General features: G+C 44.8%; 1 protein-coding gene across 2 annotated transcripts in view; it reads left to right on the plus strand.

The window, feature by feature from the left end:
* LOC110467886 (vascular endothelial growth factor receptor kdr-like) overlaps positions 1 to 16,490 on the plus strand; it is a 124,503-nt gene that overhangs the window by 100,957 nt on the left and 7,056 nt on the right. For both annotated transcript variants that reach the window (XM_077786581.1, XM_077786582.1), the window contains exons 23-29: positions 593 to 715; positions 810 to 921; positions 5,400 to 5,499; positions 6,006 to 6,111; positions 7,209 to 7,333; positions 7,570 to 7,648; positions 10,191 to 10,285. In XM_077786581.1, the coding sequence (XP_077642707.1) occupies positions 593 to 715; positions 810 to 921; positions 5,400 to 5,499; positions 6,006 to 6,111; positions 7,209 to 7,333; positions 7,570 to 7,648; positions 10,191 to 10,285 (740 nt within the window). The remainder of the gene's footprint in view (positions 1 to 592; positions 716 to 809; positions 922 to 5,399; positions 5,500 to 6,005; positions 6,112 to 7,208; positions 7,334 to 7,569; positions 7,649 to 10,190; positions 10,286 to 16,490) is intronic.

Genomic DNA, 16,490 nt, shown 5'->3' on the forward strand with positions numbered 1-16,490 from the left:
AGTTCTAATTCTCCAAAATATCTTATCTTTTTGCAAGGCCATTTTTGAAACTTGTTCCTTGCTCAGTCTCTCTCTCTCAACAATGTCATATCTATTCCATGGCCTTCCTAAACCAGCACACCTTATCTCAGTGTTTGCATACAGATGTACAGGACTCTGTGAGCTTTCTGTCAGGTTTTGAGAATTCTTTACAAATCCATTTCCCACACCAGGGAAGCCCCCAGAAACCCTGTGCAGGGTTATCCCATCTCACACCCTCCTGAACCTGCACTGGCAAATGTAGCTGCAGCTGCTTTTTGGCCTCTCCAAAATTTCCTAGGGAAAAATGAGAAAATAAGACTCTCTTCCTTGTTGTAACTGAAAAGTTATTTCAGACAGAAAAATCAGAAAACTGACTCTAATGTTGGCTAGTTCCCTGAGTTATTCCCTCTTTTGCATATCCCAGTGTATTTGGAGCAGATTCCCACTCATCCTCTGACCTGCTCCCAGCACAGTTCATTTCTTTCCCCGTTCCCAAAGAAGCTCTCCTGCCTCCAGCTGGAGCAGGAGCTCCTTGTCCAGCCCCCCGTGACGCTGTGTCCTTCCCTGGCAGTGCATCCACCGGGATTTGGCAGCCAGGAACATCCTCCTGTCCGAGAACAACGTGGTCAAGATCTGTGACTTCGGCCTCGCCAGGGATATTTACAAAGACCCCGACTACGTACGGAAGGGAGATGTGAGTGCAAGGAGCTTCAGCTCTTACCCTCAGGCTGGGCTTGGGCAGATCAGTAACAGCAGATCTGGCAACCTGTTGTGTCTCTGGCTTTTAGGCACGGCTTCCACTCAAGTGGATGGCTCCAGAAGCTATTTTTGACAAAATTTACACCACGCAGAGTGACGTGTGGTCTTTCGGAGTGCTGCTGTGGGAAATATTTTCTCTAGGTAAGAATGGTTTCAAAACCTTTTTTTCCCCCCTAATTTATTGCTGCCTAGCTAAGAAAAACTGTTAACAAAAGGTGATCATTGGGGCAGTGCTTCTGTTTCACTGAGAACGAGTACATAGTGCAGACCAGGTGTAAAATAAAGCAAATTTCAATGAGAACTCCACCTGACAAAGGACATGAAAACACTGGGGAGAGGCATCAAAAATCCAAAATCCTGGACCTAACATTTGTACCCACTGAAAGCAACAGAGCCCAGAGATAAAATGCAAGCCTGTGTGGCTGGGAGGAGTGGGAGATTTCTTGTGGAGCAGTGAAGAAGTTTTCTATCAAACCACACCTGCTTCAGGGAGCCTCACAGCTGAAGAGTCACCTTGCTGTGGGCACCCTGGCTGCTGCTGGTAGCCCATGCAATGTGAGCCCACATGATATTTTATCCCAGCTTGATCATCCACCCCACAAAATCTTAAGATTTTTCTAGGCAGGAAAAATCTCTTGGCAGCAGCTGCTGTTGGGTTGGTGCAAGGAGCAGTGCTGGGCTCAGCCAAAACCCTTTTGGCAGCAGACCAAGGGTAGAACGTGGGCTCTTGTGGCTGCATCATTTGCAAGCCACAACATTTCTAAAAGAATAATAATGATGTTCTTTATGTACTCGAGATTTCATCCCAGGATGCTGTTAGAAATCTCAGCCTCACTGAGCCCTGGTTATTGTCCAGCAGATAAAGCTGTGAGACCTACACAAGCAGCCCTACAGACGCTTGGACTGTGCTGCTCTCAGATTCTACTTGCAGAGGGGCAAGATTTGTTTTCCTGAGGGAATTTAGGAATGTCAGCTCTGGCTTTTTAATCAGCATTTGCAGACAAAAGAAAACAAGAAGTATTGTCAACTTAAGCTGCTGGATTTTAAAGCAAACTCTAATCTCCTTCTATCTTTGGTTCATGGATCAGTTGAAATTAATGATTGGGCTCAAGATGCCAAGTGAAAAATGCAAAGTCTGGAGCTGTTTCTATCCTAATCTTTACTTAGGGCTGGCTGCAAAATCGTAACCTGCTCAGTCCAAGTCTTTGATTTGGACTTTTCCCTACTCCACATCTGCACACCAAGCAGAAAGTTCACACTCGAGTGGTTGAAACAAGTGGCAACTGCTGCTTTCCCTGGGCTCAGCCCTGGTTTTTAGGGTATTGTTATTTTGGGGTAAGAGCATCACCCACTGCAGGTGTAGAAACAGCACAGAAAGGCAAAGCTGCAGAAGCACCAGGAATGCCCTGGTTTTATGAGATTATTCAGGAAGATCAGGAAGATGCTTCAGCATCAGCATCTAGAGACACACTCAAGGGACAGGGCTCTCCACTGGGAACCAAAGGGATGGAATGCAGGTGAATCCAAGGGGCACTGCAGAAACAAACTTTGTATCGCCCCCAAAGGTCCTGACAGAATTTAACAGATGGCCTTTAATACTGAACACTAATACAAATTAAAATCCAGTCAGTAAAATTCACCTCTCTTTTAATCTATATTTTAAAAAAAACATTTTATCTGGGTTCTTTTAGCCCCTTTCTTGGCACTGTCCCCTTCTGAATTTGGAATCTCCCAAATGGCTCCAGGGGCTGCCACCCGTGCAGCAGCCTCTGCCCTGGCTGTGATGTAGATCACAAACTGCTTTTTCAGTTGGTGGCACAGGCTCAAAACCAGTCATTTTCTCTGAGAGGGTTTTTCATCCAGCTCATCCAGGCATGCCTGTGGTTTGGCACTGCTCACATCTGCAGCTCAAATGATAAATATTTAATTAAGGATTTGTGTCACTGATTGAATTCTGTCATATAAAAGTTTTACAGATCATTGAGAGCCACGAGATGGAAGTTATTTGTCGTTGCCATAGGGTGTGTTTTGGCTCCCATTTACAGCTGCTGCTCTCACTGGGTCCCACAGACTGAGCACCCTCTAAAAAAGGGAAAAATACTGATTAAGAAAATGCAGAGTGTAGTTTGTGTCGTGAAGGACAATAGGCTGACTGCAGAAAGGCTGGCAGCCTGGATCTGCTTTGGTGATACACAGGGAAATCAGGACTTGAGGGAATATTAATTTCCATCTGGGACTGAGTTTGCAATGAGCTTTAAATTATCCCAATGGGGTCAGAACACCTCATGTCAGGTAGTGTCAGCAGTGTTTAACACATTCTGAAATCACTAATGGTACAGAATGTTGGTGTCTCCTGGAATTTCAATGTGCACTGTTCCAAAAGCAATCAGAGATAATTATGTAAACAAGCAGTTCCTGGTAGTAACATCAGCATCTCATTATCCCACTAAAATAAAACCAAGATCAAAAGAGGGCTCCCATATCCAATGCATGCCACATCTTTGAGCATTTTGAAGGAGATTTCCCCTAAGGAAAACACCATGTGCAGGCCTTACACCATATGTTCCAGCCTACATTTCTCCTAAGCTGTCTCAGCATTCCAAATCCAAGTTATTAGACTTATCCCACAGTCCAGATAAAGACAGTGCTGAATGGAAGTGGGGGAGTTCCTTGCTTTTATGATCTGAGCTGCCTCCAGCTGGTAGGAGGCCAGCACTGGCCAAAATATAAATTACCAAAAGTTCCTGCAGTCAAAAATAAGTAATAGACTTATGGAATGTTCAGAGGTTGGAATGGATCTTCAAGATGACCTAGTCCCAACCCCTCCTGCCATGGGCAGGACACCTCCTACTAAACCAGGCTGCTCAAGGCTTTATCCAACCTGCTTTGGAACACTGCCAGGGATGGGCCATCCATAACCACCCTGGGCAGCCTGTGCCAGAGCCTCACCACCCTCTAGTGAAATATTTCATCCTAATATTTAACCTAAATGTCCCTTCTTTCAGTTTGTCCCTGTACTCCTTGTCCTATCACTGTTATCCTTCACCTTCCCTGTATTTGCTCTCACCCACATCTTGCAGTTGATCTGATCTGTGATGAAACCAGAGAGAGAGAGAGCTCAGATTGTGAGAGCAAGTGGGATTCTCCATCTGTGAGATGAACAGTTAATTCCCAGGTTACTCGGAGCATAATGACAGGCCACAGGCAAGACTGGGAAGGAAAATCTGGGTATAAAGCAGAAATTATGGTGCTGCCTGTCTCCAGCTTACATAACTCCAGGAAACACTGTCAGTCCTTTGCTCTGGTACTTGCACATCCAGGGAATACAGAAGTGCTGTGGATAAGCATCCCTGGGCTCTGGATGTCCTGGGTGCCCATTTGTGCTGAGATCCCTCCTCAGGCAGTGCTGGGATCTTGGTTCCCCAGTGCAGGTCCTGCCCACTGAGCAGTCAGGTTCACAGAGTAGAACAATTCTGGAAGCAGCCACATTTTGGCCCCTTCTTCAGTGCTTTATCCAAAAGATTTCTGCTGTTCTCATTGTGCCCCCAAGTGCACAGCACATGATGGTGTTTGCAGGAAATATGCAGGAATGTTATAGACAGTAAATCATACACAGATTCCTCGAGGGCTGGATACAGATTCCATTCAATCTCCCATGTAAGACTTGATGAAATTGTTTCCAAATTCATCATCCAGCCTCTGGGATGCCAAAATGTCCAAGACAAGGGTTGTGCTGCACAGGAAGTATTGGCTTAAAGGAGAGGGAGGGAGGGAAGATATAAATCTTTTCCCTTTATCCTCTGTAGGTTCAGTAACATTTTAAATTTCAGCTTAGACTTCTTCTGAATTTTACCTGTGAGTTCTGGATTACTCAGATGCCAGAGCACTCTCCCAGACTTTTGTGGGAGTTAACAAAAAGCTCCTTCACAGTATTCAACCTCTGCAATGCAATTCCAGTTGCCACAAACTGTCCTGCCAGGGTTCAGCCAACAACTGAGTGGCACTCAAGGTAAACAGCATTGCACACATAGTCAGGAAAGAAAACAAGGCTGAAAAGCTGGAAGGTCACTGTCAAGGGAGTCTTCCCTGTAGGATAATGCATACCCAGCAGATGGTGAACCAGGAGAGAAGCAATTCCACACATGGGATTGAACCAGGTGCCCACAGCCCCCTCTGCACATGCTCAGGGGTTCTAAGGCAATGAAGGATGAACAGGAATTACTCATTCCATGTGTATCCACTCAATGCAGGACAAACAGGGTAGCAGTTTGGAAAGTACCAAGAAACCCACTGAATGAGCTGGAACTTTTCTACCACTGTCCAAGAGATACTTTAAAGTCTTAAACTAATAAAGTTTATTTCTCCTCTGCCCTATTTTACCTTGGAGTGGTCCTGACTGTATCACAAATGCAGAGGAGAGTGATTGAAACCTCTGAAGGGACAGAGTGAATCTGTAGCAGGTTTCCAAACAAAAAATGCAGATTTTGAGTGACTGCAACTCCTTCACTCGAGCTCCTGCTACTGCCAGCCTCTGGGTGACATTGAATGCTCAACAGACATCCCCTGGGCTGGGACACAGGGACTGGACCATGCTGAAGCCCTGTCATTTCTCCCACCAGGTGCCTCTCCATACCCTGGGGTGCAGATAGATGAGGATTTCTGCCGGCGGCTCAAGGAAGGGACCCGGATGAGATCTCCAGAGTATTCCACTCCCGAAATGTAAGAGCTGCTGGAGCTTCTGGGAGCTGTGCACCTCACAGGAGAGATTGTGTTGAAGTGGGGAGCAGGGGGAGACCACAGCTGGGTATTTGATGTTCAGTAAAGCTGTGATTGAGTATATTTTGAGTGTCAGACTAATGCTAAGGACAGCCCAAGTCAGCCTGACCTTTGCCAACAAGATGATCAGGTGCCCCATGTCAGCTGGAGCTCATGGAGCTCAGACTGTGACAGAAACCCAGTACCCATAAGCAGTACTTAAAGCAGCATCAGCAGGGCCCAGGAGTCAGACTCTAAGCTGAGTGAAAACCAAAATCCTCCAGGCACAGCCAAGGCAGGAATATGGAAGCAAAAAGCATCCCACATGGAAACTAAAACAGAACTTCAGCATGTGGAGATCTGAACCTCTTTTAATTCAAAGACCCACAAACCAAGCACCAGGGGAATGAAAGTTTGGGAATAAAGCTCCCATCCTTTCCTATTCCTAATCCCTGTTTTTTTTCCTGCAGCTACCAGACAATGCTGGACTGCTGGCATGGGGTCCCCACGGAGAGACCAACGTTCACCGAGCTGGTGGAGCGCCTGGGGGATCTCCTTCAGGCCAACGTGCAGCAGGTACAGCAGGGCCAGCCCCTCTGCAAGAGATGTAGATTTGGGTGGACACCTGTGTGCATGGGCAGGATTATTAAACACCAATATAATATTTCACTTCCTAGCACAGCTCACTACGAAAATACCTGCTGGGATGAGTAAAGACAATGTTAACCACTCAGATGTTAACTTTACTTCTGTTTTTCTTCACCTCCTGAACTTTGTCTCTCATTTCCAAGTTTATGTTCACCAGTGCTCTTGGGAGCTTTGCAATTATGCAGCTTAAAGCACAGAAAGTCAGATATGTAATGATTAATTTTATACTAGTTAAACCAGTCATTTTCTTCTTTGGTAAAAACAACCAGATCAGTTATGCAATTGTCAATTTAATTGAAGAAGAAATCAAACACTCTCCTCCAGCTCTTTCCTGTTTGTAAACAAATTTAGTGGAGCTGAGTTGAAGAGGACCCAGTCTGCAATATGAAGAGCTTGTGAGTTTGATTCTATAACCAAAGTAAATTGAGGAGACATAAAAATCATGATAAGGGAATAGGGCACTTAACTGCTTCTCAAAATTAAAAACAAAAAGAAACACAGGGAAATTTGGACAAATTGTTTCAGGAGCTGAAGGCAGAGTCATTCCTGAGGATTGCTGCAGGGGGGTAATGACAATGCAGAGCTCATTACCATGTGCAGCAGCAATTCCTGAGAAGGACAAGAAATTAAATCCTTCCAGGCTCCATTTAAAGGCCTGGCTCTTCACAAGATCCCAAGCTGAACAAAACCAAGCAGTACATGGGCCATTGCTTCTGACCTGGACTGGAATATCTGAGCCCATGTTCAGCCATCCCACATCACAGGGCTCCCAAAGTGTCCCAGCTTCCTCACAAAGCCTCCTGCACAGCAGATCTTGGATGAAGTGTGCATTCTAACTTCCATCACTTCCACAGGGTGTGAGGAACAGGATAATCACCTTGAACAAACATCACAGTCAAGTTAAAACACAATTTAGTCCTTTCTCATCACAAAGCTCTGTAGGATACAGTAACCTCTCACATCTGAGATGCAGCACAAAATGAACTTTACCAGCTTCATGCTCTTTTCTGTTTTCAATTTCATAGGATGGCAAAGACTACATTCCATTGAACATCACCTTGTGTCCTGATGGAGAATCCAACTCCAAAACCTGCTCAGTGGAAGAAAACTTGAACAATGGAGTGAATCGCTGGAGTGCAGTAGAAACTGGGTGAGAAAAGCAGATACAGGGTATGGGGGAAAGAAACATTTCACTGGCTGGTGTCCTCCCTTAATATGGCTGGTGAAAGAATCAGACAAGTTTGTCAGGATGTTGGTTATTAGATACAGGAGGTGACAAAAGAGAAGTGGTCCAGGAAACTGGACTGTGTGAGGAGGTAACTGAGCTACAATGGGTGCAGAATCTGCCTGGGCTTTATGCTGACCCCTTGACTTTCCTGCTTTCAGTAACAACAGCAAGAAGAGACCCCTGAGTGTGAAGACATTTGATGAGGTGCCAGTGGAAAAGGAGAAAGTGATGCATGAGGTAAGAAAGGTGACTGCATCCTTCCCCAGCAGGTTCACAGATCACTCATCAGCAGCATCAGAAACACTCATTAGAGCTTTTGGAACCTGTTTGCTAGGAGAGAACTTTAAATCAGACAGAAGATTTGGCTGTGGCATCTCACACCCAGGGCTGTGGGACAACAAAGAGGGACCTGCATTTTTCTTAACAAACAATTTAAAAAGAGAAGCTCACGTGCAATTGCCCTGGCTTTCATCAGGGTAAGGGGCTTTATACGACATATTTCAATATGTTTTTCCACCACAAGAAAGTGGCAGCTCGTTGAAATTAAGCTCTTGGAGGGAAATGTCCAGAACACATTCTGGCTGGCCAAGACAGCCAATCACTTGGTGAAGGTGTTCAGTTCTGGGTTGACAAGAACAGGATTCAAGATCCTGATCTTGAGTCCCACAAAGGGCTTTAACCCTGGATTTTCCTTACTGCAGGTGAGTACATTTACTGCCAGTTTAATGACATTGCAGGGTGGGAAAGTATTAAAGGGTTTAATTTTTGCTCCAGGAGAAAACAAAGGCTTCCTTTGTTACAGAGTGAGGGTTCTTCTTGTTGGCTTCCTCTGAAGTTGTGGGTTGGATTTTCTTATTTAAGAGAATCCTCGAGAACAACTCCTGAATTCCCTCTGTGGTGCAGGCAGCCCCTGGCTGCAACTCCATGTGTTGTCCCCACTGCTGCCCCAATGGCACCTTCTGTGTCCCTAAGGAGGGACCTCTGCAATGCACAAAGGCTCCAGGGGGATCAAAGTTTAGGGAGAAAGCCTCAATCCCTCAGGAATCCTCCTGACAAGAGTCCCTCTTGGACAGAGCCATTCCTCAGAGCAGCTCCCTTGGGAAGGCTCAAGTCTCCAGCTCCAACCTGTCCTGGAAATATTTCATGTCCTTGTCCAACACAGCCTATTTCTCATTTGTTCTCTGCTGAGCACAAACTGAGGCCCATTATTGCCTTGTATTTTCCCAGATGGAATTTCTGCCTCTTTATCAGGGTATCTCAGGGATCAGAAGGCTTAGAATTTTCCCTGGTTCCTGCATCTTTCCTCTTGCAGGATAAAATCTGTCCCTGTGAATCACACACAGACATTTGCTAGATCAGTGCAGTCTGAAGAGATTATTGCTGCCAGCAGGAGCATTACCTGCCTAAGAGCTCCCTGTTTGTGGCATTTTCAAATAAGCCTTTACACGAGGGAGTAAAAGTTTCCAAAAATGGTGATAATACATCAACAGATCAGGAATGAACGTGATGTTTCAACAAGGAACTTTTAAATCAAAATCAGTTTGTGATCTGCTTTTGGACAAAGTCAGTGTACTTTGGTTATTGAAGTTTTCTTAATTATCAACCCTGAATAGTCATTAGGTCATTATTTCAAAGAGCTGCCCAAAACTATCCAAGTGCTCCACCACACCTTCCTGCCATTGTGCAATTATCTGCAATCTCTGTGGAGATTCTTTTACCAGAGAGGTGTAAGCAAAATGCAGAGCAGCCCTCAGATAAACTGTTCCTAGACCATATGTTTGAAGGGGAAACAGTCAAGATAAAATCCAGAGACAAACTGGGTTTTACTGAGGGTTTGACAGACCTCATTAATTCAGGATTTCAATTTATACTTCATAAACTCACTTATAAACTGATCTTATTAACAACTGATAGATGACCAGAGCTTGTATAAAAAGTCTTTTTCTTGTTATTTATTGTTCAATGAGATTATTTTTTATATCTTGATTAGTTTGACTGTCAAAATAAGACTAGGTAGAATTTCTCTTCTATGTTGAGGGCTTTTGCTGTCTTTTTTCTGACAAATGCACAGATGTGCAAACTTTCCAGCATCACAAAATATTTCAAATGCAAAGAAACACAGAACATTTAACATTATTAAATAACTTAAAATGAGGATTGTGATGTCTGTGTACTTGTATAAACTTAGCACAAAGTTTAACTAGAGACTCGAGACTGAGCTCTAAGTGCAGCAGAAGCACAACCCCAAGTTTAATCAAGAGAGTTTTGTTGGACAGCTCATAAAAAAACCCATAAAGGCCAGGACCAGCTATCTTTACAAAGCACTTGCATTTGCAAAATGCTGATGAACTTCCACTTCCTTCAAATCCCAGTGTTTCTAATTGTGTATTTCCAGTGGGTATTTAAGGAGCTTTTCCTTGGAGGAACCCAGCCAGAATTATTGGATATATTCTTTATGAATCTCAGTCTATTCATATCTCAGCTATCCTACAAACATGGTGCCCATATGTCATGCTTAATATCAGTTTCAAATTTGAAAATGTCAAATTATTTTTTGATCTCTTCAATTTAAGGGTGCTCTTTGGAAATACAGATCAAAAACTTTAATGTCATAAAAACAAGGGAAATGTTCCCAGGCTACAGAGCAACATTATCAGGAACACTTGGATAAAAACTGATAACATAGGCCTTGATAAAAGAATATTCTGAAGGATTGGTGGCTCCTACAGCAGTCCCAGGTTCCAGATATCCCTGATGTTCCCTTCCTTTTGCTCCTCAGGAGTCTGACAGTGGGATGGTGCTGACCTCAGATGAGATCAAAAGCCCCAAGAGGTTGGAAATCCGTTCCTGGCCCTATGGGATCATGGCTCTGGCGTGAGTACTCTGGGGGATTTCTTTTTCAGACACTCCTTCCTTTTAGAGAAATGCTTTTGAAATATGCAGTTTTGTTTCTGCTGCCAAAAGGAAACCTCTGAATATCCAGGCAAGCTAAGAGGAGATGAACTCTGAATTTCAGCCCCACAACCAGAAAACCTTGCTAATGTGTTTTAAGATCAAGGGGCGGCAGATTCTACAAATGGGAGATGATAGGAGGAAAAAATGAGAATATAGAGGTGTAATTTAGCTGTTTGTTCACTGCCTCCCCAGTGTTGTCTCTTAGTGATGGAGCAGAATTTGAAGAACTGGATTCATTAATGCAAAAGCTGACATTTGTAATTATACCAGTGTGTATATTTAAGTCAGGCAGAAGGAGTGGCATCTTTGCAGCTCATGGGATGTGAGTAAACTTAAAATGCTTGAGCACAGCAAAGAGCAGTCCAAACACTGCACAGCAGTGCCTTTACCAGAGCCCTGATTGCTGCACTTGCTTCATCATCACTCTGAGACAGAGCTGCAGAGAATTCCCTAAATCCCAGCATCCCTGTGATCCCTGGGTGGTGTTGTTCACACCTGGTTTACAAACAGAGGCTGGGACAGGGTTTGCTGTATGTTTATCCACTCAAAGTACAATACAGAAGACTGAAAGCAGGTTTTTAGCTTTTTGCTCACAGTTCTTCATATGTCAGTAACAACCACACAGGCAGAGGTGACCCAGTAGTGAAAAACTTCTCCACCTTCCTAACAGGAACCCATTTTACTGATTCAAATGTCAACATGTGGAATTTCAAAGAATAGCTGCCCAAAATATTTAAAAAATTATTATTATGTAGAAATTAATTCCTTGTCTATTCAGTTAATTAAGCTAATTACTACTTGCCTAGAGTTTTCTCTGAAATCTACTGAGATTTGTATGAGCTCTCTCTGTGCTGAGGAACTCCGTGACCTTTCCCAGCAGAGCAGTTGCTTGTTCTACACCAAGTCACCCCTTTTCTGCATTAAAGAGAAATGAGGGATGCAAAGAATCCTGGTGCACTTCTGGATATTCTGGGAGAGTTCCCAGGAGAGGGCATGGTCAGAGTGTGGCAGTTCTGGACAGGCTGACTCTCACTCAGAGGGAAAAGCAGATGGAAAGGGCTTGCCTTGTCTTTTGATGCCTTAGAAGCATCAATTCCCTGAAGTTTGAAGGCAGGAAAGGAGGAAAAGGGAGAAGGAAAGGAGGAAAAGGGAGAAGGAGAGGAGGAAAAGGGAGATTTCCTAAGGAAAGGTGGACAACACTAACAGGAGCATTAGAATGCTATGGATTGTGCTGGATGGCAGTGTGGCCTCAGGAATGTTGTTGCCCAGCAGTGTTTTGCCTGTAGAAGTGTCCCAGGGCTGGACCTGGTGGGATTAGCAGAGATCCTGATCCATTTCCATGTTTTTATCCCCTACACACACCCAGAGCATTCCTGCCAGCACAATCCATTGCTATGGAGACCAAATGGCATCAGCTCAAAAAACAGGAGCTCAAATGTCAGGAGCTGCATTACTGTGATGCTTCACCTGGGCTGATTCACCTCTTTCCTGCATGATGTCACACTGACACAAATCCAGCAGCCTCCCTGGTGGGATTTATCCCTCTGAGGATTTCTGTCACTCACCCCTGACAGCCTTTCTCTACTGCATTTCTCCTGTCTGGATAAGGGGTTGGCAGAGGAAGGTTCCCTCTCTGCCCCTTCTAGGCTTTCTCCTGAAAATGTGAAGAGTCAACATCCAGCCAGATGTGGAAACACAAAAATTTCACAACAGCCTGTTCTTTAGAGATTTCCAGGAAAACCTTCTGAACTGCCATCAGGGTCTCTGGGAGTGACTCAGGCTCTGTGGGGGCAGTGAATCCCCAACTGACCCCACGCCTGGGCTCTCCCCACTTCCACTCAACACTTCCATGAGGATTCCATCCAGCACGAGGTTGCTGAGCCTTTCTGTGCCAGGCAGACCCTGCAGACCATCCCAGCAGAGCCTGCACCAAGCTGAGCTGTTGTCTTCTGCTGCCATGGCACCCACAGATGTGTGGCTCTCCCTGGCCACATCCTTCCCTGAGAGTTTGAGCTCCAGCTGAGAAAGCTTTTTTGTCATCTTTTTTTTTTTAATCTTGCAGACCCTCCTTGGCACAAAGAGCAGCTCCAACAGTGCAGAGCAGCCCAAAGCCCTCTGGTTTGAGGACAGGACACCCCTGGGTGCTCCTGCATTGACAAGTGGACAAACAAGGCTCAAAGCCTGGGGAATAATCTAGAGGGGTCAGAAGGGAGTGTGGGTTTAACAGGGGAGATAAAGTCACCCTTGTTAATGGTGTATCTGTCTCTATCAAAAACATTTACCCTGGATCCTTTTCAAAGTCTTTCTTTTCTAAAGCAAAACTGTTCAAAGGCTTAGCATGTTTTCTAAACCAGGGTGGCTGCATTTATTATTTTTGCCAAAATCTCACTGTTTATTTATCCTGCATTCACTCCTCTGTTGAGTTTAAAATTTGCCAACAACACACACCATGGAGTGTCAGTGTCAAGAGTTTAGAGAGGATGAATCTGATACTCTGGGCTTGGGGTCACTGTTAGGCTGGACCAACCAAGCCTGAGCTTTTCCTCCTACTAAAATAGAGCAGGAAAGTTCTGAGTATTTTATGCTGCTGAAGTAGAAAGTCACAGCAGTAGCTGCAGTGAGAGAGGGAAAGATTGGCTGGGATAACAACACTGGAATCAGCATTCAGGGAAGCACAGGGAGCACAGGGGATTCAATGCTGGGCTGACTGGTGTCAGCTTCCATCTCACAGTATTTTCAGGTTACTGCCAAGCACTGCTTTAAAACCCTCCCAGAGACTCTATGATCAAGTTATTAAGATGACAAAAGGTTTGGTATCTGCTCAGTTGTCCTCCCGCAGCTCTTCCCCTTCTCCCCCCAAACCCAATCATCCTCTGTTGCTCAGAAATCCCTGATCTGGTTCTGGCCCAGGTCCACAAGATCAGCTGAGGCTCAGCTGATCCTCTCTGGGCTCTGGATGCTGCACCCACATCCCAGCACTGAGGGCTCTGCCTTTGCCAAAACAAGCTGGGCCTAAGGCAAGGCAGCAACACTGAAATAATGGATTTTGCTCAGCAACAGCAGGCATTCATGTCCAAACACACAGAACACAACAAAAATACAGCTAGGATTGGGCTGGAATCCTTTCTCACCTTCTCGGAGAAACAGGGCATGGAAATCTGTTTGCTCCAGGACAGAATGGAGCTCAGAAATAATAAATATATTTATTATTGTGCCATGCAGCATCTTTCACTGTTACCTGACCTGAGGTCTTCAAACTAGAACTTGGAATGAGTAGCTACTCAGGAGTTATGTAAACCACTTTTTTTCAAGGTTTATGCACTGTGCTTAGAGTAGCAAGGACTAGAAGGGGAATTGTGAGAAGCTGTGGATTTGACTGCAGTGTTTTCCATCCCACTGCCTTTGGACAGGGACAGCTGAGCAGCCTGGCTGCACATGTGAGGGTACACGAGGGTGGCTTTGGCCTGGGAAAATTTTATTACCTGCACTTTGTGTTTAAAAGTGCTTCCAAACAATGAATTCCTGTGCTCAACCCCTTGAGTTCTCCTTGCCAGCAGAATACTGATGCACTGGTGTGCCAGAGGGGAGCCCAGGATGAAATTCCTCCTGCACAGCACTCAGTTGAAAATATATTAAAGCAAACTGTGAATCAGTCATAGCTATTAGGAGGAAAAAAAAATAACCCTTTTATTTCTTTAATTGCTGAAAAAATAAAATAAAAGATAACCACTCTTACTCTGAGCCTTATTAAACACCTTTGAAAGCTCCTACAAAGCCCTGAAGTTCCTACATGTTATTAGGAGAGGTAGTCGTGAGACAAACTGCTCTACTTGGCAGCAATCAGCCCAATTTCTCATCTTTCCCTAAACACAGCTTCTGAACATGGCCAGGTTTCCTACATGGACAGAAAAGTCCATTCGTTTTTCCTACTGAGAGCAAAATACTTGGGTTTTTTATTGCAGAGCAAGAGGAGCTGCTGCACTTGGGGCTGGAATCCCCCTTTGCTCAGGGTGATTTTCTTGCAGCCATCCTTCTTTCTCCACAGTCTTCTTCAAGTCATTGACCCCAAAATGGAGATTAACAGAAACTGTCTCCTTTTCACATAAAATAAACATCTCCACTAATGGTTTCCCAGCTCTTTGATGTTTTCAGTATTTTTCTACCTCCAAAATCTCTGGTTTTGTACAGTAGGAAGAAAAAGCCTCAGTAGGTCACTCAGGCCTTCAAGCTACTGCAGGATTATCCACTGTGCTATCTTCCAAACAACTTTGGTGCCTTCAGAAAACAAAGAAGTTTGTGGAAAATTATTTAATATTCAGGCTGTGTCCCCAAATAGGGCATTTTGTGCAAGGACAAACGAGTTCTCAGGGTGGTCACTGCAATTTGTGACAAGTTTGGGTCAGTGGGCAGCTGAACCCCAGCTGAATGTTGTGGGATTCCCACTGCTCCTCAGTGCTGGGCCATGCTGGGAGCACTGACAGGGGAACCTGGGCTGGGACAGGTCCAGCCCAGAGCAGATTTATCCAAACTGATTTATCCACTTGTCTCTGGTGGGTTCCTGCAGCACTGTGGGGTCAGGCACAGCAGAGCAGTGAAGAAAACACCTGGTGGGCAGGGCAGTGCCAGCTCAGGAGAGGCCCAGAACCAAGAAATGGTCAGATTTTCATGAAATTAGTTCATTACATAACCATCAGTGACTCCTGGAGCTGCAGAGTTGTGTGCTTACCCAAATCCAGCCCCTCCCTGGGGCTCGGGGAGAAGGTCCCTGCTTTACACAGGGCAGGCCAAGTGGCCCAGGCCACCAAGGGGCTTTTGGTGATGCTGGAGCCCCGAGCACAGCCAGGGCAAGGCTGGGCTCTGAGGGGCTGGGGCAGCTGCTGAGATGCCAAGGACAGATGGAAAGGGATGAGCAGCCTCATCCCCAGGAGCAGCATCTGTACATGCACAGCAGGCACTGGCTGTGACTGCAGCATGAGAGGGAAAAAGGCAAACTCCACAGAGAGCTTTAATTAGGAAATGCATTGAGATGAAAGGAATAGTATTGGAAGTTAATTGCATTTTGGTCTGCCATTAGATAGCAAGTGACAGTGACACAACTTCCTTCTGACCCAAGTCACCAGCTCTTTGGAGCAGAGAGGAGATGGCGGCATTCAGGAGTCCTCCAAACCCCAGCCTGATCTCAGCAGCAGGCAGAGTTATTTATTCCCAGATATCCAAACTCCCAACCCACAGGGGCAGGAACCCCACAGGAAAACTTGCTGGGGGTCTGCAGGCGGCTGAAAATTTCCCTTTTAACCCTAATAACTCAGAGATATGCAGGTGGGGGGAAAAATTAAAGTGATACTTGTGGGAAATGAATTTGCAGAGAATTTTTAAAGTTTGACAGAAGGTTTATATAGTATGTATTTGTATGCAAACTGAGATAAGAAATATTGACTTAGAAATGTTATGGAATAGGATAGACATTGTTGAGAGAAAAACAGAATTAGAAATAAGTTTCAAAGGATGGTTTTGTAAATAAGACTAGATACTTTAGAGAAATAGAACTATGAAAGATGTATTGTAGTAAGACTTACTAGGGGTAATTTTAAATGATTGGTTTTAAGGCACTAACAGTATGGTATACTCTCAAGCTTCTCCCTGTTTTCAGGGAGAATTTAATACCTGGCAGATTGGAAGCCAGAGCATCCATGGAATTGTCTGACATGAGCCAACAGAACTGAGTGACAACAGGAGAATCCCATAAATAAACGAAGTTGTGCTTGCATGTCTCATGTCAGGGAAGAGTTTCTCTGCAGAGACAAACTGTGTGTGTAGAGAATGGGCAGCTGCCAAATCTGTAGAATACATAAGGAGTTTCCACTCATGCTTCTCTCTGGACAATGAGAAAAAACTTACTTGTGAAAGTAGAGGTGCTACATTTTTTGTTGAAGTTCTCAGGGTTACTGTTTATTTTAGAATTTCTGCTCTGCCACTCCACAGCTTTGGTTTCAATGCCTTGTGCAGGTCTGAAAGCACAGAAACAGCAGCTTTGTTCTATAAACTCTGCAGCAATCCTAGAAGCCAGGCTCATTCTAGGCATGCAAGATGTGCTGGGCTGGCTCTTACAGCTCAGGCTCACTTC

Source organism: Lonchura striata, chromosome 14 (genome assembly GCF_046129695.1).
Source record: "Lonchura striata isolate bLonStr1 chromosome 14, bLonStr1.mat, whole genome shotgun sequence".
Taxonomy (NCBI): Eukaryota; Metazoa; Chordata; class Aves; order Passeriformes; family Estrildidae; genus Lonchura; species Lonchura striata.